This window comes from Diabrotica undecimpunctata, chromosome 3, assembly GCF_040954645.1.
Source record: "Diabrotica undecimpunctata isolate CICGRU chromosome 3, icDiaUnde3, whole genome shotgun sequence".
Taxonomy (NCBI): Eukaryota; Metazoa; Arthropoda; class Insecta; order Coleoptera; family Chrysomelidae; genus Diabrotica; species Diabrotica undecimpunctata.
The window spans coordinates 103,543,297-103,564,940 of record NC_092805.1 but is presented as its reverse complement, the minus strand read 5'-3'; the positions used below and the strand labels follow the sequence as shown (position 1 = coordinate 103,564,940).

At 33.7% G+C, this 21,644-nt stretch overlaps 1 protein-coding gene across 3 annotated transcripts in view; it reads right to left on the bottom strand.

Annotated features, from left to right (window-relative positions):
• The window catches only part of LOC140437124 (uncharacterized), a 55,238-nt gene that overhangs the window by 22,228 nt on the left and 11,366 nt on the right, over nt 1–21,644 (bottom strand). For all 3 annotated transcript variants that reach the window (XM_072526454.1, XM_072526455.1, XM_072526456.1), the window contains exons 4-9: nt 20,635–20,884; nt 19,225–19,500; nt 14,528–14,767; nt 9,741–9,939; nt 8,251–8,475; nt 1,734–1,982 (exon numbers count right to left, since the gene is read on the bottom strand). In XM_072526454.1, the coding sequence (XP_072382555.1) occupies nt 1,734–1,982; nt 8,251–8,475; nt 9,741–9,939; nt 14,528–14,767; nt 19,225–19,500; nt 20,635–20,884 (1,439 nt within the window). The remainder of the gene's footprint in view (nt 1–1,733; nt 1,983–8,250; nt 8,476–9,740; nt 9,940–14,527; nt 14,768–19,224; nt 19,501–20,634; nt 20,885–21,644) is intronic.

Sequence of the window (21,644 nt, the reverse complement as noted above, 5' to 3'; positions counted from 1 at the left end):
GAACCATGAGTCGCATTATCAATCCAGACTTGGGACTTTCAAACGACAAACAGGACAACGCCGTATTTTTACATTAAAACAAAATAGAAAAAAAAAATCAAATAAAGAGCGTAACAAAGAAATCATCTTTACAGATAAAAATTTTTATGCACTGTCATAAAATAAAGCCCGCGAACTGGTGCCAATGATCGAATGAAGTCATTATCCTGCCTCAGTGATGGTTTGGTGGGGACTGTCCTATGATGGCATCACTTCTTTACATTTCTGTACGAAGGGCGTTAAAACAGCGCCAGCGACAAGAAATGTCCGGCAACGGGTCATGGGTCATTTTAACAAATTTAGTGGAGCCCCTAAACCCCACTATGTTTCAAAATGGACCATGGATAGACTAAAAAGTGTCTTAAAAATCATGCACCCAAATTTATTAGTACCATTTGCCGCCAGCTAGCCCATACCTTAATCCACTAGACTACAAATTGTGATCAGTTGTAGAGGGCATGGTCTGTACAAGACGACACCATAATTTAGAGTTCTTAAAGTCCGCGCTTTAAAGAAGGGCTGCAAAACTTAATGAACAAAATAACGGAAACAAGTAGAACATATGAACTGGATATAAACACTAAACACCAAAAAAACCAAGCTAATGATCATCAGCAAGGAAAACATAACTGTAGCAAATCTGTATGTGAACCAAATGAGAATTGAACGTGTCTCACAGTACAACTACTTGGGAACTATAATCAATGAGTCGTGTCGTCAAACTTTTTTAAATCAAACCAGTAGTATACTTTTTTTATTTTTTTAGGTAAATACCTAGTTATCATAATTTATGACATGACTATGTATATATATATATATATATATATATATATATATATATATATATATATATATATATATATATATGTATTGGACTAATCCGGCCGGTTCTCACATGTGACTTTTAGCAGTCGCTAACAGATGGCGGCGCATGGTGTTTAATTTGTGACTGATTTCTGCTGAGAAGCACGTGGGAAGCGAAACTTCAAAATTGTTTTTCCATACAATTTTTTGTTGTATTATTTATTTATATTTATTTATTTTATATTTCTTGAATTATATTTTTAGTTTGGAAGAATTTCGTTGTTATTGTTCCAAAAAATAAATCACCAGAAGGCTTATTTTCATATTCTTTCGATTAATTACGTATTGTAATGTACTATAAAATAATATATCGCCTCGAAAATATGTTTTGTTTATTAAAATAATATAAAGTACAAATATTTTACAATACAAACTTTTTAAGTATCATTAATAATTGACGCCTTTTGTGAAGTTACAATAGTATATTAAATTAGAATTGTTTTTGTGATAGGTGTTACGCGCAAAAGAATATCAAAACAAATCCATAGCATTGTGATGTTTTAATACAAATAATCAACCTACAGTGGACTCAATTGTCAATTAAACTAACTAAACAAGTTTTTGCTTATTTACTTTCATGAACTTTTTACTTCTCGGCGTAACAGTGCAACAAGGGGAGGGCTCAGGACTGTATCAGCTCAATGTGCCCGTGAGTGTACAAGCGTGGCGCTTACTATATATATATATATATATATATATATATATATATATATATATATATATATATAAAGAAAATTGTACACGAATATGGACAGAAAATAGTAAACAACAGTACATCAGAGGATTCCAATGATTTGTTTATAGGGTATATGAAAAATAAAATAACTTACATCATCCTTATATGGACCAATTTCCTTAGCACAATTCCTAACAGGTCGACCAGCAGGCGAAACATCGCCATTTTTAGCTGGAAAGTTCTTAGCGGGAGGAGTAGCAGCAGCATTTCGCATTTGAGGAAACTGGCTAAAATCACAGTTTTTGCTATGGACGTTAAATTCGTCCAATTTAAAAAATACCTTGTAGCATTTACGACAAAAGTACGCCTGGTTACCGGTCTTTGACTGTGAAGTTTGGAACTCCTAAAAATATAAGTGTCTGTTTATTTGTCCAGTAAATGATTTATGAAAAATGAACAAATTTATTTATTACGTGACAATATAGATTAAAAAAACTGTATTTTCTGTAGCTTTTTAATAACAGATAAAAAGAAAACCATCTTTTTGTTGGAAAAAACTTTAAAAGTAGTTTAATAGGAAATCCCATGCGGAATCCGCACAGGCTAATAATATTTTAACATACATGTATTTTGGAACGTAACGTACATGGAACGTACTAAGTTGGTATCGACCGGGAATTTCCACAAGAGCAATAAAACAGCTGGAAGAACTACAATACGATGTGACTGCAATCCAAGAAGTCAGATGGACTGGGTCTGGGACAATCCAAATGGAGAAATCAATAGTGTTATGGTCTGGACATGAAACACGTCATGAAAGAGGGTGTGGTTTTGTAATAAGCGAAAGGATTAAATCTGCTATACTAGATTTCAAAGCAATTAATGATAGAGTCTGTAGCATAAGAATAAAGGGCAAATGGTTCAATCTATCGATATTCTCAGTGTATGCACCAACCGAAGAAGCAGCAGAGGAAGAGAAGGAAGAATTCTATGACTCCCTAACCCGATTATACACGGAAGCCCCAAAACATGACATCAAAATAATATTAGGGGACTTAAACGCAAAAATAGGCAAAGAAGAACACATAAGGCCGGTAGCTGGAAATCAGAGTCTACATGACATTACCAATGACAATGGTTCAAGGCTGATTGAGTTTGCAGCAGGGTGCAACATGATTATCAAAAGCACCCAATTTGCCAGGAAAAACATATATAAGGTAACATGGAGATCAAATGATGGAATAACGAGGAACCAAATTGATCACGTATTAATTGATGGGAGGCATTCCAGTAGTATAATAGACGTAAGAACTAGACGGGGACCAGATAGTGATACAGACCATTTCCTAGTAAAGGCCAAGCTTAGAACTAGAATCTCAACACAAACAACAGACAAACAGATGAAGATCGAAAGATGGAATGTGTCTAAATTGGAAGAAGAAGAGGGAAAGAGACAATACCAACTAGAATTGAGAAACAGATTCCAAGTGTTGGAAACGAAAGAAAATGAAAGAGAAAATATAGACCAGAAATGGCACTCCATTAAAACGATCATTACAGAAACAGCAGAGAAGTGTATAGGTCGGAAGAGAAAAGCAAAAAGAAATAAATGGTTTGATGAAGAATGCGAGGATACCTTAAAAGAAGCAAACAAAAGAAGAATCGACTACCTAGCAAACCCGACGGATGAAAAGCGTGAACAATACAATAGAGAGAGAGCCTTAGCCAGAAGAACAGTAAGGAGGAAAAAGAGACAACATTTACAACAACAAATTGAAAAAGTAGAACGTGAACACAGAAGCAAGCAAAATAAAAAATTCTACAAAGAAGTAAGACAACATAAGAAAGGTGCATATATAAGAACACCGAACTTTGTGAGAGATAAAAATGAGCAAATGATTACAGCTGAAAATAAAATAATCGAAAGATGGGCTGAATACTTTGAAAGTCTTCTAAATGTCCAGGTAGACGCGGATGGAAATAAAGCAAATTGTGAGTACCAAACGGCCGAGATAGAAGTACCCCCGCCAAGCCTGGAAGAAATTATCACGGCGATAGAAACCCTAAAAAATGACAAATCCCCGGGACTAAACAATATTGATGCAGAACTGATTAAAAAAGGAGGGCATGAACTTAGAACTAAAATACACCAATTAATGAAAGAAGCCTGGGAACAAGAAATAATGCCAAAAGAATGGAGTGGCTGTATTATCGTGCCAATACATAAAAAAGGCAGAAAGGATACATGTGGCAACTACAGGGGAATCTCACTAATCGGTACTGCATATAAGATATTAGCTTCAGTTGTACTAAAACGATTACTGCCATAGACAGGAAATTATTGGCGATTACCAATGCGGCTTTAGGCCTGGAAGATCAACAATCGACCAAATATTTACTATCAGACAAATGCTAGAAAAGTATTGGGAATATAATAAAGAAGTACACCAGATCTTCATAGATTTCAAACAAGCATATGATTGCATAGATCGCTTAAAACTGTGGAGTGCAATGATGGAGTTAGGCGTACTAAAGAAGCTGACCATGATTGCGCGAATGTGTGTCAACAATTCTTTTGCACAAATTAGAATAGGAGGCAAAACTTCAAAGGCTTTCGGCATGAGCACCGGACTCAGACAGGGAGACCCGCTGTCCCCATTACTATTTAACCTAGCATTGGAATATGCAATGCGAAAAATCTATACCAGAGTCAAACCAGACATAACTGCCAGAGGAGCAAAGATTATTCTCGCATTTGCAGATGATGTAGATGCAGTAGTACAGACAACACTGGAAGTTAAGGATATAGTATCGAACTTTGAAGAAGCAACACTAAGCATAGGCCTGAAAATAAACGAAGAAAAAACTAAATACATGGTCGTATCAAAAAAGGAACGACAGCGAATAAGACAAAACATTAGCATAAACGATCATAATTTTGAGGTGGTCAAAGAATTCAAATACCTAGGAGCAACAATTACCAGTGAAAACACAGGAGAACGGGAGGTTGAAATACGAATACTGGCAGGGAATCAATCATTCTTTGCCATTCAACATCTAATGAGGTCAAAGCTTCTGTCAAGGCGTGCCAAAATCCAAATGTACAAAACCATAATACGACCAGCAGTGACATATGGAAGTGAAACATGGACATTGAGAAAGAAAGAAATCAATAAGCTATTAGTATGGGAACGCAAAATCCTGCGAATTATATATGGTCCTTGCAGGGACAGCGTGACAAATGAATGGAGGAGCAGATACAACAATGAAATAGAGACTCTCTTCGGGAAAGGAAATATCGTAAGATACATAAAAGCCAATAGATTAAGATGGGCAGGCCACGTGGTACGGAGTGATGACGACAGACTGATTAGCAATGTGTTTTGGGAAAGACCAGATGGTAGAAGATCGACAGGAAGGCCTAGAAAAAGGTGGAAAGACGCAGTCAGGGAAGACCTGGAGAAGATGGAAGTAAGGCCATGGGAAATAATAGCACAGGATCGGAATCAATGGAAGGCAATAGTAAACGCGGCAAAAACTCACGAAGAGTTGTAAAAGCCAATGATGATGATACATGTATTTTGGGGTCAACTGTATCTTTTTCAGTTGAATTAACCACATAAGGAGGTTTTGAAACTGTTTTCTTGTGACATGTCTAAGTTAAACATTATGTTTATATGAGATTAAGCCACAATTGATTGTAATTAAAATTACATTTTGAACCAATATTTCACCTCTGGAAATCGTTTTCAAAAAAGTCCACAAGAAAATGAAATTCTTGCAGTTGGCTTTATACCATAAATCACAAAAGTTTTATTTAAAAATCCTTTATAAAAGGTAAATAATTAAAAAGACTCTTTTGGGCTACATCACAGAACATTTTTGGACTAACTCATGATGAAGTTGTTAGTCCGAAAACGTTCTGTGATGTAGCCCGAAAGGGTTTTTTTAATTATATACCTTTTATAAAGGATTTTTAATTAAAACTTTTTCAAAAAAGATCCAACAAGTTATTGAGCGGGTTATGTAGGCAACAGCCATGTTAAAGTTGAAAAAATTTGAGGGTGGAGTTTGTGCCCTCTGGACATTAAGTTCTTATTATTTTGTGTGTTTCTGAATTATTTGTTTGTGCATTAAGTGTTTGTGTATTGTGTGTTGCATATGTATTAAATATAATTGTAGATTATATATGTCTACGACTTTCTCAAGCCGCACTTTTGGCATACTCGTATTGTTGATTTCTTCTTTTAGTATTGACAACCAAAGCCAGCTACATTCTGCTGATGGGTTTGCTACACATTTTTCTTCATTGGGTAGGATGAGAGCTGCTTCTTTGATTTTTCTTTGATTTTTCATACCAATTTCTTTCATGATTATTGATGCATCTTTCCACTGTACTCTGTGCTTATTGTCCCAGGCATGTTTACATACCTGTGATTTGTCCAAGTCTGTTTTTGAGCATGATGTATTTTTCCCGCTCGTTTATTCTGACACTTAGGGGTCTTGTTTTTGGTGAAAAGGCTAAGTCTAGTTTCGACCGGATTCTTTTTTCAACACCGTAATGCGTCCTATCACTGCCAAAACTCACTAGCATTTTTGAGAAAATTGGAATAACTTAATCACTAACTGTATTTTAAAGCAAAGAATCTATGGAAAAATTCATTAACTACAATTTGTAACGTTATAGGGGTTTTTCTTACACTGAATAGTCACTAAGTACAATTTGTGCAAAATATTTTAAAAGCAAAACTAATCAAGTCAGTTAGTGAACTTCACTGAAATCCAGTTTGACAGTTGTCGGTGAAATCGTAACTGTAACTGTTGATTTACAGAAAGTTCTTCAGATTCCGTCTGCTAGTGAATCTCTTCTTTATTATTGTCGTAAACTATGTATTTATAATTTTACCGTTTATGAATCCAAGTTTCCTAACGATGTTCACTGTATAGTATGGTCAGAACTAAACGGAAAAAGAGGCAGTAATGAAACTGGAATAGCTATAGTGCATTGGATTAATCAACTTCCAGATACAATTAAGGAGATTTCAATATTTTCGAATACATGTGGCGGACAAAACCGCAACCAACATCTTGCAGCTTTATTCCTCTACCTCACTCAAACTACACATTTAAATGTTATAGAGCAAAAATTTTTAGAGTCAGGTCACTCGTTCATGGAAGTAGATAGTATGCATAGTGCCATAGAGAAAGAACAGCGTTCTGTGCCGGTCTATTCAGTATCTGACTGGATGAACGTTATGAGAAGAGCAAGATCAGCGAGAAACCGTTCGACTGCAAGTCCCTACAAAGTGCATCAATTAACATTTTCCGATATTATGGTGAAAATGGAAAAATGGAAAAAATGATTTGCTGAAGCTCTGCCATAAAGGAATTATACCGCAAGAATTACACTTACAGTATGAATCTCTACCTGTAGATAGCAAAATAAAGGACACTACTGCTGAACCAACAGTAGGTGAAGAGTGTGAAGATTCCGATGAAGATTAATAGAACTAAGTATTAGTTTTTTGTTTCAATTTTTTATCAATAATTAATTAGTTTTTGTTAATTAGGTATCGTTTATTTTACATTTAGGCTGTATTACTTAGGCAGACAGTTGTTAATATACTATGTGTAACTGCAAATGTGCTTATTTTTTTTATCGCTAAAATTCACTAACTACCTTTTTTTAAATTTTTGTTGTTGTAGAGTATTGTGAAATCTATTATATTATTATAAACTGATACCTAACAATATTACTTACATCACCGTATAACAATAAACTAATTATATTTCAATACTGATTTATACACTATCATTAATCTTAAGACGCGTTTTTCTCCAAACTACCAAAATGTAAGTTAGTGAGTTTTGGCAGTAATAGGACGATTGTATCATTTTATCACAGTGTTCTTGTAAAATCTGCAAACAAATTGGTTGATTGGTCTTTAATATTAAATTTTTCTTAATAAAATTATAAATTTTAGTATGATAGCTTAAATACTAACATTGGAGATGATAAAGCCAATTCTACCTAGTGAAATAGTTTATTTGTTGATGTTTTGTTGTTCTGGAATACTTTTAACGTTTTAGGTGCCAAACAATTTAATTTTGTTAGTGTTGTATCTACAGATTAGATCAAGGTTAAAATTAATATTACAATCATTAATGAAACAAAATGAGGACGATTTTCCAGAAGGAAAAAAAAAACTATTTAATCTAATATAAAACTATTTCATCCGCTTTGTAACTGTATTTCTATAAGAGTGTAGACTGAGTTCTAAATCTCGTGAACCTGACGCACTCATTTGGTGACGTCAATCTAAGAACGAAACGATGAAATCAGATATTACTGAACACATTTAATTCTCTTCAGTGCGTTCTCATAGCAAGACAGAGTCGAACTAGTTTTTGCATTAGTAAAGTAGTTTGAGTATATATTATTTTTCTTCTAACAGTCGTTTTTAATTCTTTATATTGACTTCAGTATGACATTTATAAGAGGTAATGTTTTTAGGATTCATTTTTTTTCGAGCATGCGTATTTCCAAGGTTCTTGGGGTTATGAAGTATGTTTACACTGTATGTGTATAACTGACAGTTAAATATCAATGAGAAGTGAACAAAAATAAAGGCTACAGAATGATTTAAAGTAGCAACTCTTGAAAAACTTACCTTCATATTATTATCCTGCGGTTCCTCTTTGATTTGTAAATTGGGTTGCAGCGTTTTTCGTTCCATAAAGCTTCTCTTAGGCTGAGAAGCACCTTGTAGATAAGGACTGAAATTGTTTGGAGCCTGATTAGGTCCGCTAAAGAACTGATTATTGGCCGCTATCATCTCTGGAGGTGGATTATGTTGGGTAACTACTATCCTTCTTGGTTTTGGAGGATGGATTACCTTGAAAAATACAATTAAATTGAGAAGTGACAGCCAAAATACCTTGTCAATTGATTCTTAAATAATAATTCCACAATTCAAAAACCCAAAAAATACTTGATGAAAACTGTTTTGAATACATTTTGTTCGCTACATACAAGTGTTTTAAATGTGACCAACAATATATAAAAGAATTTTGTAATGAATTGCATAGAAATGTATAACATAATAACGATTACTAGTCTATAAGTTAAACCACAAATTGTAAAAACAATATTTACTTAATAATCCAGGACGCGTTTCGACACTACTGTCATCAGCTTTATAAATAAGGAGAAACTAAAGTCTAATTTAAAGAAAAGTGGCTAGGTTGCCAACGTCATAGGAAACATTCCAAACTACACAATTACTATGTAAAACCATTTAATAGTGGGTTATTAAAAAAATCCAAAAGTCTCATTTTTCTCCTACGGGTACCCTGATAGCCTAGAGGCGAACCCTGATATTCCATTAGGCCAAGTAGACAACAGAAAAAAGAGTTTAACAACAAAACCCGAGATTAGAGCAGCAGTAACAAATTAAAGAACAATAAATCATCGGGATCAGATCAAATAGCATCGTAGATACTGAAGGAAGGAGAAGATGCATTACTAAAAACAATATAATATGGTTGAATAAGGTACCATTTCATAAAAAAGGAAACCAGTTAGAATTTGAAAACTACCGTGGATTCACGCTGTTGAACGCAGCATACAATATAATGTTCAACGTCATTACATAGTTGACAAATAACAATGTGGATTCTGCAAGCAGAAGTCAACAATAGACCAGATATATGTTATACAACAGATCCTCGAAAAAACAAGTGAATATAACATCGACACATATCATCTCTTCAGATTAGAATGGAAAAGGACCCTGAAACAGGCCAAGACCCAAAAATATTTGTCGAGCCAGTGATGATGATGGGTAATAATAATAACATAGTGTAAAGTGTTGTTGGAATATAATATATGGAATTTTTGTTGGGATTGGAATTAGAAGTTAAAAAATAAAAACTATTAAATATTGCTTAATATGGCATATTGAACAATATACTATTTTAAACTAAAAAATATATAACACAAAATATGCTAGGAATTTGAAAAAAAAAAAATTGGCTATTGACCCAAGATCCGAATCGCTGATTCAGGTCTCGAACTCTTAACTGACCAGACTGGTTTATTCCGATCTTTAAAAAGACGTATTTCCCATGACTATACAAAAAATACTAAAATCCAACTTACCTTCGGTATAATGTTACTTAGTTTACTAGCAGCAAATATTTTTTCCGAAATCTCGTCTTTTTTCGTTTCATGTTCTTCACAATGTTCCTTGAATTTGTGCCTTTGTTTATTAAAGCGCATACCGCAATAGCGACACGTATAATAGCAGGCTAAAGAAAAGTAGTGGCTCTCTATTGCCCAGTTGTCTTTGAAGGTGTACCTGAAAAAAAGAATCACTTGTGAAGGTAAATGAAGGATAAATCACACGAAGAGTTAATACATAAACTCTGTTCCTGATCTAAAACTCTTATACTGGTTGAAAAAGAGCCTAAGGATGTATCCTAGAGCCAATTTTGTATCTATTATACACAAGAAGTTAGTGTATTCACTAATAAAAGGAGTCATTACATCTCAGTCAAAATATTTTTTTAATATCATTTATTCGGCAATCTGTCAATAATTCTTCTTCTTCTTCAAGTGCCCTCTCCGCTACGGAGTTTGGCAATCATCATTGCTATTCGTATCTTTGAAGCTGTTGCTCTAAATAATTGGTTAGAAAATAAGTTGTCAATAATTACTAGGTATAATTACAATGAAAACAATACAAACATTACAACTAGGTACAACGAAAATAAGCGTTTTTAGTAGCAAGCATATGATTTGTACAGATTACTTCATTAGGCACTCTATTTTATAGTGTGGCTATTGCTAACTTCATGAGGTTACCTCTAACATTTACAATATGTATGATCCATACAATACAAATTTACATTATATCTAATTACTTAAACCTATTAGCCAAGTCTGTTGGTTTGAATTTTTTCACCCTTCTTTCTTCTTACTGGCCCTTTAACAACCATTTGGCTAACCTATTAGGGTGCACAGACATTCTGCCGCGATATGTTAAAATATATTCACTTATTACTTCCCTTACTGATGGAGTTGATGTATCTAGTTGAATCACTGAGTTGGGTACATAGTACGGAGCGTTAAGAATCATCCTTATCATCTTTTTTTGGAACCTCTGTATTATATTTATATTGCTGTTAGAGACGACTCCTCAGAGCTGGATGCCGTAGGTACAAACTGGGTTTAAAACAGCTTTGTAGACTAGCAGTTTATTCTCTTAACAACATAGAGTTTCTGCCGATGATCCAGTATAGACAGATTAGCTTTAATCCTAACTGCGTGCGTTTTGTGAAGATATATATACACCATGTTAGTCTACTGTCTAGGTGGATTCCCAAGTATTTTACATCTTCGGCTTGACGTAAATTGTTTTTGTTTAATTGTAATGATGGACGTCTCTTTATGGAGCGTGAATCTTACTTGGGTGAACTTTAGTTCATTCGCTATCATGCGCTATTTCGACAGCCATGTCTGAATCTTGTTAAGACAGATTTGTAGTTGCTGTGATGTCACTTTTGGGTTTTCACGTGAGGATAGAACAGCTGTATTGTCTGTCAACGTGGCTACTGTAATATTTTAGGTAGTAGGGAGTTTTGCCTGATAAGGAAGCATCTATTGGTTGCTTGCTAATTTAAGTAGCAGGAAATGATGGTATGGGAGTAGCTTCTTAATTTTATAGCAGAGTCCAGTATGTCAGACCTTGTCAAATGCTTGTGAGATATCAATGAGTGCAGCAGAACAGTATCGGTTGGAAGTCATCATGAATCTTGTTTACGATTCTGAGTACTTGCTCTATGGTACCATGCTTGTTTCTAAACCCAAATTGATAGTCTGGAATTAAGTACATAATTTCTGCTATAGATTTCAGATTTTTAGATATATTTTCCCAAAGACTTTGAAGATAATTTTAAGCAGACTAATCGGTCAAGAGAAGGTGACTTGTAATTTTTTGCCTGGTTTAGGAATCATTATTATTTGGTGGAAGTATCGAAGTTTGAGGACAGTATTGAATATATATGTCATTAATTTAAAACATTTTTGTGTAGATTCCTGTAGCACTCTACCTGTGATAAGATGATATGCCGGGGCTTTCTTAATGCTGAGTTTATTCATGATTATATTTCTGGTTTCACTTACTAGAATTTTTTTAACGGCAAGTCCATTTGGAATGGTGCATTTAGTGTTTCTTCGATTTCTTTATTTTCTGAGTGTTGCTCTGGATCATATGGATGGTATACTTTTTTAGGTGTTCAGTAAAGACTTCTACTATTTCTTTGTCATTTCTTGTCCACGTTTTTCCATTTTTGAATGGTGGATTAAACTGGTGGGTGTTTAAGCTTTTTTGTGGCCCTCCATAGTGCATAATCGGAGGCTTCCGTTGCGGTTAAAGATTCTAGATAATTCTGAATATTTTCGTTTTAACAGTTAGATAGCACCGGTTTTAACTCTCTAGTTGCTCTATTATATTTGTTTCCATTTTCTGTTGATCTGTTTTTTATCCAGTATTTCCTTAGTTTTCTCCTAATTTGTATTTTCTCTTTAATTGATAGGGGTATTTCGTTTATTTCATCTTTGTGACATTGTTGGGGCTGTGTTTCACGCTGCTTGTTGTATTTGTGATGTTATATCCTCAATCGCTATGTATATATTTGTTGTAAGTGGTATATCCAATGATATTAGGTTATTTAAGTTATTCCTGTAATCTTCTCAGTTGGTTTGTTTTTATATAACCTTGGAGGTGTATCTTTGTTTAAAATTTTTGAATGTACTGTTATTATTATCGAGGAATGATTAGAGGACAGGTCATAAGATCCGATTACCTTGCATTTTTTTGTGTCTAGGCCTTTGATAACTACGAAGTCCAGCAAGTCTGGAAGTTTATTAATATCGGATGACCAGTATGTAAGTTCACCAGTAGGAAGGTACCTGAGGTTATTTGCATTCATGACCTTTAGTAGTTCTCGGCCTTTAGTGGTTGTTATATGTGACACCCAGACATAATATTTTGGCGTTGTAGTCTCCGCCAGCTAGAAATTTATTACCCAGTCTCTGGTAGTAGTCTCCGCCAGGCTAGAAATGTATTACCCAATGTCTGGAAGTACTCTTCTTATTGCGTTTGTTTATTGTTGTCTTTGGGGGAGCAGTATAGTGAAAAGATGGTTAGTGGACTGGATTCGTTGATTATAGTTATGCTAGTGGCTAGCAGATGTTCTTTAGAAAATTACAGAATAAATGATGTTCAGATTTTGCAAAAGATTGGAATTAAATACTGAATTAAAAGCTTTACTGGCTGATTTAACAGTCAGTACAGTGATATATGACTATCAATAAAATTATATGACATATTTAAGACTTCTACAAGCTCTTTTTTAGACAAATTCTTTAGCCTAAAAAACTACTTTGATTAGTTAAAATGGCACAAGGAATTCTGACAACAGCCCAAAAAATTTATTTTTTATAAATAGATGTTTTTATACTATGTGACATATAAATCGGGACACCCATTCTAAATTATTATATTTTGAAAATATTTTGTATAATTATACACGGCAGCAAAATAAACACATAGTCAACATTTCAATATTATTAAAACAACTTGCAGGGGTAAATCAATTAATAATGTGTTGATACACCTCGTGAGCAACACACGCTTGGAAGCGCCTAGGCTCGCGTCTGATTAGGTGGTCAATATCCTCTTCGAATATCTCGTTCCATGCCATAATTAACTCCTCCTAAAGTTTGAGGAGGATCCTCTAAATTAAGAAGTCTTCGACCATCATGTCCCACACATGTTCAAATGACTCCAGCCCGTTTAAAGAAGTCCCTAGTAACTCTTACAATGTGTGACCTTGCGTTATCATTGAAAAATTGTATGTTGCAGTGTCTAAAGGTAGGGTAAAAAATTAGGTTCTAGAATTTCTTCTATGTATATCTTAGCTGTCATTTTCCCTCTGACGAAGATTAGAGGTGACCTTGAACCATAAGCGATGACACCCGACACGATAATACCAACAATGCGTGCCATTCGACAAAAAACTGTGGATTTTATCTTACACGAGTCGTCTTCATCTGACTCTGGCTCGGGGGGCATGGATCCCTAAACAGAATCGACATTCATCACTAAAGACAACTCTATTTCATTCCTGGTTCCAATCTAATCGTTCTCTGCACCATTCAAGACATGTGACAATTTGACCCAGTGTGACCGAAATGAAAAAAGGCCAAAACTACGAATTCGTTGATAAATTGTTCATATCCCAATTCGTCCTCCATGTTCTGCAAACCATTGATTTGCAATAGATCTGGTAGTGGAGAAGTAGTCTCTTAAGAGCCATCGACCTTAGGCGACGATTTTGACGCTCTGGTGTTCTTCAGCGCCGCATTGTGCCCCTCGATCTTCGTGATCGGTCTTCTTGATGTCATGCCCAATAATATCTTAATACAATATCTAAACTTCTGTGAATACTCTTCGCAATTTCCCGAAAAGAAAGTCCGGCTTCTCGTACGCTAACTATCTTCCCCCTATCAAACTCGCTCAGTTGATGGAAATTTTCTCATCTTCATGACTTGTAAATGGCTTTCAAAAACACTGCTAAATTTTGATCGGTATTAAACTTAAAAGTTAAATTTTTTAGTAGTTGGCAAATTTAGAAGAAAAGAAAATGAATAAAAAACAAAAACCTAAACTGGTATGGCTGAAATTCCAATCTTTTACTGTTTTTGGCAAGATAGGTCTGTACACCTAATTTTATTAAATTAAAACAATTTATAATGGGTGTTCGGAATTTTTTGTCACTTAGTATACATTAGTTACGTATCAGCTCTAAGAAAAAAATCTATATTAAATATAAAAAATCATTACCAAATAATTAATCTGCTTAATTTCTGTTATTTCTTACCTGCAAAGGGGACAGAATTTTTTATTCACTCCTTGAATTCTCATTGATTGATACAGTAATTTCCTATCATCTTTAGAAAAATCTCCTAAATAGACATCATTGACCATAGGCTGAGTACCGACTAGAGTAATCTTCTCATCTCCAGTCAGTTTCATACCACTGGAATCTCGATTTTTTTCTTCGATAGGAATCAGCAAGTCACTGTCCATCACATCCACAACTATATCATCGTCTTCATATCTATTGGTAGATAAGTAACAGTTTAGTAAACAATTTATGGAACATTACTATAAATGTATTTATAGAAGAGATGCAAGACACCTTTGTATAATGATTATGATAGGAAAGTGTGAAAAATATTTTGATAAAACTGTGTACAGCCCAACTGAGTCTGTTTAGATTTGAATATACTGAGTTGGACCTCAGATATAAAAATGTCTCCAGATGTTTGTTTATTACCAGAATTTGAATATGATCCAACCGAAAAAGTTGAAAATCCAGGAAACAATTTAGAACAGAAAATCTTGAGGTTCTGAAACTATTTTGTTGTGGCATGTTTAAGTTAAATATTGTATTCATTTGGGGTTAAACCACAATTGATTGTAATGAACTTTACATTTGTTTTGATGTTTCGATATCCAATCAGGAAATCGTTTTCAAAAAATATTATAAATTAAGACATGGTTAACCTATGATGTTTACCAATTGGTGCGTTGTAGCAGCCAATTTGACAGTTGACTTACTTATTCTTGATCTTGTAGTCAAATAGCCATGTTTTTGAACTGCAATTTTGAGGGTGATGTACCCTCAGATTTATATCAAATTTTGTTATTTTGTACTTATCTGTGCTATAGCTTAGATAATGTGTCTCTGGACCTTATATTGACCCATTAGTGTTGGAATATTCTTATTGTTGCACACACAATATAGATCAAGGAACTGCATTTATAAAATATCGTGTACATACAACAATTTTTATGTGGGAGATACCTCAAGACTAATAGGTGTTAGGATAAAAGAGCACGAATTATAAATCAAAAACAGAGACTTTGAGAGATATGAAATTGGGACAATCAGCAAAGGGTACAATGGAAAAACGCATCAATAGAAAGAAACATACAGCGAAAAGAAAAAAAAACGATACATTATCTGCAATTAACTACACACAACATTACAACAAAACAATTTAAAAATAAGTTATATTTTTTAATTGGAAAATTGGATTTCCTCATTGGAAATCAAAACGTCAAAACAAATGTAAACTGTAATGTTCCTTACAATCAGTTGTATTGTGTTATATCTTATATAAATACAATTTTTAATTTTATGTTGAATATTACAAAAAGATTAATATATAAAATAAAAATAGAAATATAATCGTTTGCACCGTTTGCAATTAAATGTCCTATAAAAAGCTGCCTGTGAAATTAGTAAAAAAAATGTTTCCATTGCGTAAAAATCAAAATTTTGAAAAAATATGTAGAACTAAAGTTTTAGACATTTTACTAAGGGAAATGGAAAACTCTGAAAGGTCGGGATCAAAAAATTATCTTCAAAACATGACATTAATAAAAATGCTACAGTTATTTCTGTTTTTTGATTACAGCTCTGCCCAAAAAATTCGAAAATTTTTAAAAACTTTGTGTGTGAAAAATTCTTTGTTGTATATATCACTGATTTTTGTACGGAAGACCAAATAAGCTTTCAAACCGATTTCGGAAAACTAAAATCAGTTAATAATATGAGTCTTGGGAATTCTTTAAGGAGGTTACAAAGTTATATTTTTTGGTTTACTCAAATTTACGACCAAAATATTGATAATTCAATATAATTATTCTGTATGAACAATATAAAGTTTTCAAATTAGCCATTGCTAAATATTAGCAATTTAAAAATGATAAATTTAAGGAACAAAAACTAAACTATTTTGTTTTACGTTAAATCATTGATTTTAACTTTTTCAAAATCAAAAAAAAACCGAATATTTTATTTTCTGCTGAATATTTTAAACTGAAAATTTTAATTAAAAAATCCTTTATAAAAGGTATATTTATTTAAAAAAGCACTTTCGGGCTTCATCACACAACGTTTTCGGAATGACTATTTCATCATCAGTGCTTTTACTAGATATTCATGTGTGAAGCCACTGAATACACGGGTAAAAACCCTTTGATATCTATTAAATTAGTTTTAAATTACAGTGTTGCTGATAATATTATAGGATGTTAAAGTTTTAAACATAATTCATTTCATGGCAACATAAGACTTCCAAATTTAGGTTGCTGGTCCTGAGACATAGTCTCTATAAGGACCTTTATGTAGCAAGTGGATTGCGAATTGGAATTGGAACTGAATTGCTACCTAAAGGTCTTTATAGAGACTACCAGTAACCACAGTTTGGGAATCTCACGTAGCCATAAAGTGAATTCTGATTAAAACTTTAACATCCTAAGATATTTTCAGAACAATGTAATTTAAATCTAATTTAACAATTTAATAAGTTTAACATTTGTTGGGTTTTTTCAACATTAAAGAAACTTTGATGGTTAGAATGCTAGGAGTAATTTATCATCAGTTGGCGCTACAGCCCTTCGTGAGCCTTGGCCTGCTTCAAAACATTCTTCCATCCTTCCCTATCGAGTGTCTGTCTTTTCCAGCCCCTCACTCCAATCTCCCTCAGATCTTCCTGTACATCGTCCAGATATCTGAGTTTAGGTCGCCCCCTTCTTCTTCTTCTTCCGACCGGCCTGTTTAGCATAGTTATTTTAGTGGGATCACTTTCATCCATCCGCATAACGTGGCCCACCCACCTTAGGCGGTTTATTTTGATAGTCTTCACAATATCTGCATCACCAAAAAGTCTATAGAGTTCTATAGAGTATAAGTCATATCGCCTTCTCCACAGACCCTGTTCGTTTACTCCGCCATATATGGTCCTCAATACTTTTCTTTCAAAGACTCGCAGTAACTCTTCATCTCGGGTCGTCATTGCCCATGTTTCCGATCCGTATGTGAGCAGTGGGTGTATTATTGTTTTATAAAGTTTGCACTTTGTTGCTATTGACATACTTCTCGCTCTTAGTTGAGGGCCCAGGCCAAAATAACAGCGGTTAGCCACGCATATTCTTTTTTTTATCTCGTTGGATGTGTTATTTTTGTAGTTTACCAGTGATCCTAAGTAGCAGAATTCTTCTACCATTTCTATCGTTTCGTGTTGCACCTCTAAGTTATTTTGTTGAATTCTTGATAAGGCCGGCATATATTTAGTGTTCTGGATGTTAATTAGAAGTCCGATGTTTTCTGCGGCATTTTTGATACGTGTGAAAGCCTCCACTGCTTCATTTTGGGTTCTTCCAATTATGACGATATCATCAGCGTATGCCATTATTTGTATACTACGGGTATATATCATACCTTTTAAGTTTATTCCCGAATCTCTCATAACTTTTTCTAACGCTAGGTTGAACAGCGTGCATGATAGCGCATCTCCCTGGCGCAGTCCTCTGTTGGTTTTAAATGGTTTTGAAACATCCCCTTGTAGGAGTAATTTAAGCAACTTTTATTTCACAAACTTTTCACAAATCAAAACCTTTATTTCACAAACATAATTTACACGAAACTGATTGGATTCCCAAAGGGAAGAATCGCTTATATTTTTATACAACTTATATATAATTTTTTACTATCTAGGTACAATTTTTTATTGGACTGACAAGAAGACATCCTTTCTGTCCAACATTTTATAAAAAACCCTTTTGTTTTTTTAACAATGAGCGTGTGTTGGAACTCAAACTTATACATAGGACACCTTGTGTCACACAAAACATAAAGTATGTTAAAGCAATATATTCTTTTATTGTTTTGGGAATTTATTTCGCCAACAACATTTAAAGGGTTTTCACCCGTATATTTAGTGGCTTCACACATGTATACCTAGCAAAAGCAAGGATGATAAAATAGTCATTCCGAAAACGTTCTGGGATGTAGCCCGAAAGGGCAATACACTTTTTATAAAGGATTTTTTAGTTAACATTTTTGTGATATATGGTATACAGCCGACTATAGGAAATTCATTTTGTCATTTATACACTAAATTGTAAATTAATAATGAACTAATAATTTTTAAATATAGAATAAAATAAATGTTTTATACAATAATTTTTTAAAAAAAATTTGCAAAACTGAAAAATTTATATTAACTTTTATGGATATAAATAAAAAAAAATGTAGGAGTACTTTAATTCAATATTTTCAAAACGGATTTGAAACAATGTTGTCTCTTTATATGTATAAACAAAATATCCACACAGCAAAGTTTTGAAAATTTTCGAATATTCATGGCAGTGCTGGATTGCAAAATTACTACGAAGAACAAAAAAAGTATGATATACATTTACGCCACTAGTTTGGGAATAACTTCAAATTCTTAAACCAAATTTATAGAAATGTTTCAGAGAGGTTTTCATGGAAAATTTTAACTATGTCGTTAATTTTTGTTTCGAAACTTTTTCTGAATTTTGCACAACTCCCCAGCTGGAGTTTATCGAAATTCTAGTTACAAGCAAACATCAGGAGACATTTCTACAAAAAATCTAAGGTCCGTCCCACTACAACCAACTTAAATATTTTTGTACAGATCCCAACTGGACTAGCAAGAAAGCAAGAAATATTAATGTATATAGCAACAATATATTTACCCATTTTCATCAAAGTAATTCAACCACTTGTTTCTTACTTCTGCATCTTCTCTAGAGTCTGGCCATGGGATAGGATTGTCTATCTTTTCGCCTACCTCAATGTCCATGTGTTTCTGCTCATGAATGGAGAGCACTTTGAAGTTGCGGAATTGCTGATTACAATGTTTACACTGTGGCACTACTGTCTCTTGGTAGAAGTCATATGGTTCGTACTCGGGAACATTGGTTTTATTGATTATATTTAAGGCGAGTTGTAGCAAAGACATTGGTTGGTACCTAATGATAAATAATATTTACAACATTAATTAATAATTCACACAGTAATGATTAGTAAATAATACAACAAAATTCTATCATTCATCATATCATATGTACTTGTTTCTCCTCTCTCCTTATCGGAATAAATTATAGGACGGGTTTTCAGTTTGGTTTTTCAAAAAATTTAATCTACGCACCAAAAGGCAAAAAAAAGTCAAGCGAACGAGGGGACATAAAAGTGGATACACAACCCCCACCCTGGCTCCTAGACTAGTATGCTTCTGGATAAATATTTGTTAATCTTCACTGGTTTCCGCCATTAATACCGTATCGTAATATAAAGTAAATTGATAATCGGCATTCCACTTAAGACCACACCAGGAAGCTCTACTACACTGAAATCCTCATTAGACAGGTAGAAAACCAAATTAAGCATTGCAAAAATCCAAACCAATTACTACAATGGACGATATGGCAATAACAATAATTGTCATTCAGTCAGAACGGAAACTCAACATTAGAAGTGGGTGTTTTATTGAAGGATGAAAATTTTACTATTGTCGAGTCGGGAATTATCGCAGATGAAATACGGATAGAAACTTATACATGTCATATCGGACTTGCCTGTCCGAACTACGACTACATCTAGCGCAAATACTTGGAGAAAATCATCAGCGGTTGGGGGAAACGATATGAAATCACGTCACGTCCGGTCACGCACTGGATTTGACAATATCTGCCGCAGTTGCTGACGAACCGTCAGGAATTAACAATTACAGAACACCTCATATATATACCGATAACAGTATACCTTTACAAAATAAACAATTACGGAACACGTCCTTCTTGATAATTAACATTTGGTCCAAAAATCTTATAGTAAAATCAAAGGACACTGTACTTTAAAATAGATCACTGAAATAAATATTGCTTTGAACGACTGGACTTAGTGAACCTAAAGATATCTTAAGATATCACTGTAAAACTTCAAAAAAGACAGAGTAGAACTAACTAACTAGTTAAACAGTTAAAACTACCTCATATGTTAGAACTATTTACTTACAGGATTATATTGAAGCAAGTTACAAACATCAAAAAACATATGCAAAATACTTAAGAACTTAATATATTTTGAATAAAAAACTAATTTACCTATGTTCTTCTTCTTCCATATATTTATCAATTAAAGTACTTTCGTCCTCCTCTTCTTCTTCTGGTTCCTCCGCAATGACTGGCTTTTCACGCTCAAATTCAGTAATTCCATTAGATCTTTCATTTTTTTCTGTACGGTCACTTTCTTCATCTGATTCTATTATCCTCCTTCGTTTTCTTGGCCTGAGTTCTTCAATAGAATCATCAGAACCATCAATATCACTGTTGTCTTCTTCATACATTTGCGAACCTGAGGAGGAATAACTATTAATAACACAAAAAGTATTTTATTTAAATATTATGTAGTATATTATGTTCAGTAAGGCTTCCTTTAATACATCTGTGATTCAGGATAGATACAGATACAGTAGGATAGATTGTTTCTATTATTGGACCATACAATATAGTATACCAGAAACATACTATGTTTTAATTGTCCAATACGCTAGTTTTAGTTTAAGATATTCACTTATTTAGACTGAAAAGATGACCGATAAAATATGTTTTTAATACTCAACTACCGACAACAAAGAGGTACAATTAATTCAATTGTTCTATTATTTAAACTCAAACTTAATCTTATTAATCCAGCACGATTAAAACCACATTATTGGAATGTTCAAATAACGAATTATGAAAATATGCGAATGTTTTGTTGGGCAACAGTCTCCAAAATAGATTACTTTCGTCTGCATTATAGATTTGATCAGGAACACGGCCCAGGTCTTCCACTTTGACTTTAAAATGTTAGATTAATCGCTGCACTGCAGATTCTTTGCTTGACAACTTTTCCTCCGATATAGTTACCAGAAAAAGAATAACAAATCTCTTTTTGGTTGTCACTTTTTTTTATAAAATTCGATTGCTTTTAGAATTTCTCTACATATATGAATATGCTTAGAATGCTCTTACATGAACCATATGTAGAGAGCGTTTTCCATCTTTCGATAGTCACCTACTCTTAATGTTTTACGCTTTCCTGGTCCAGATTCCATCGTTTTCACGTGGTC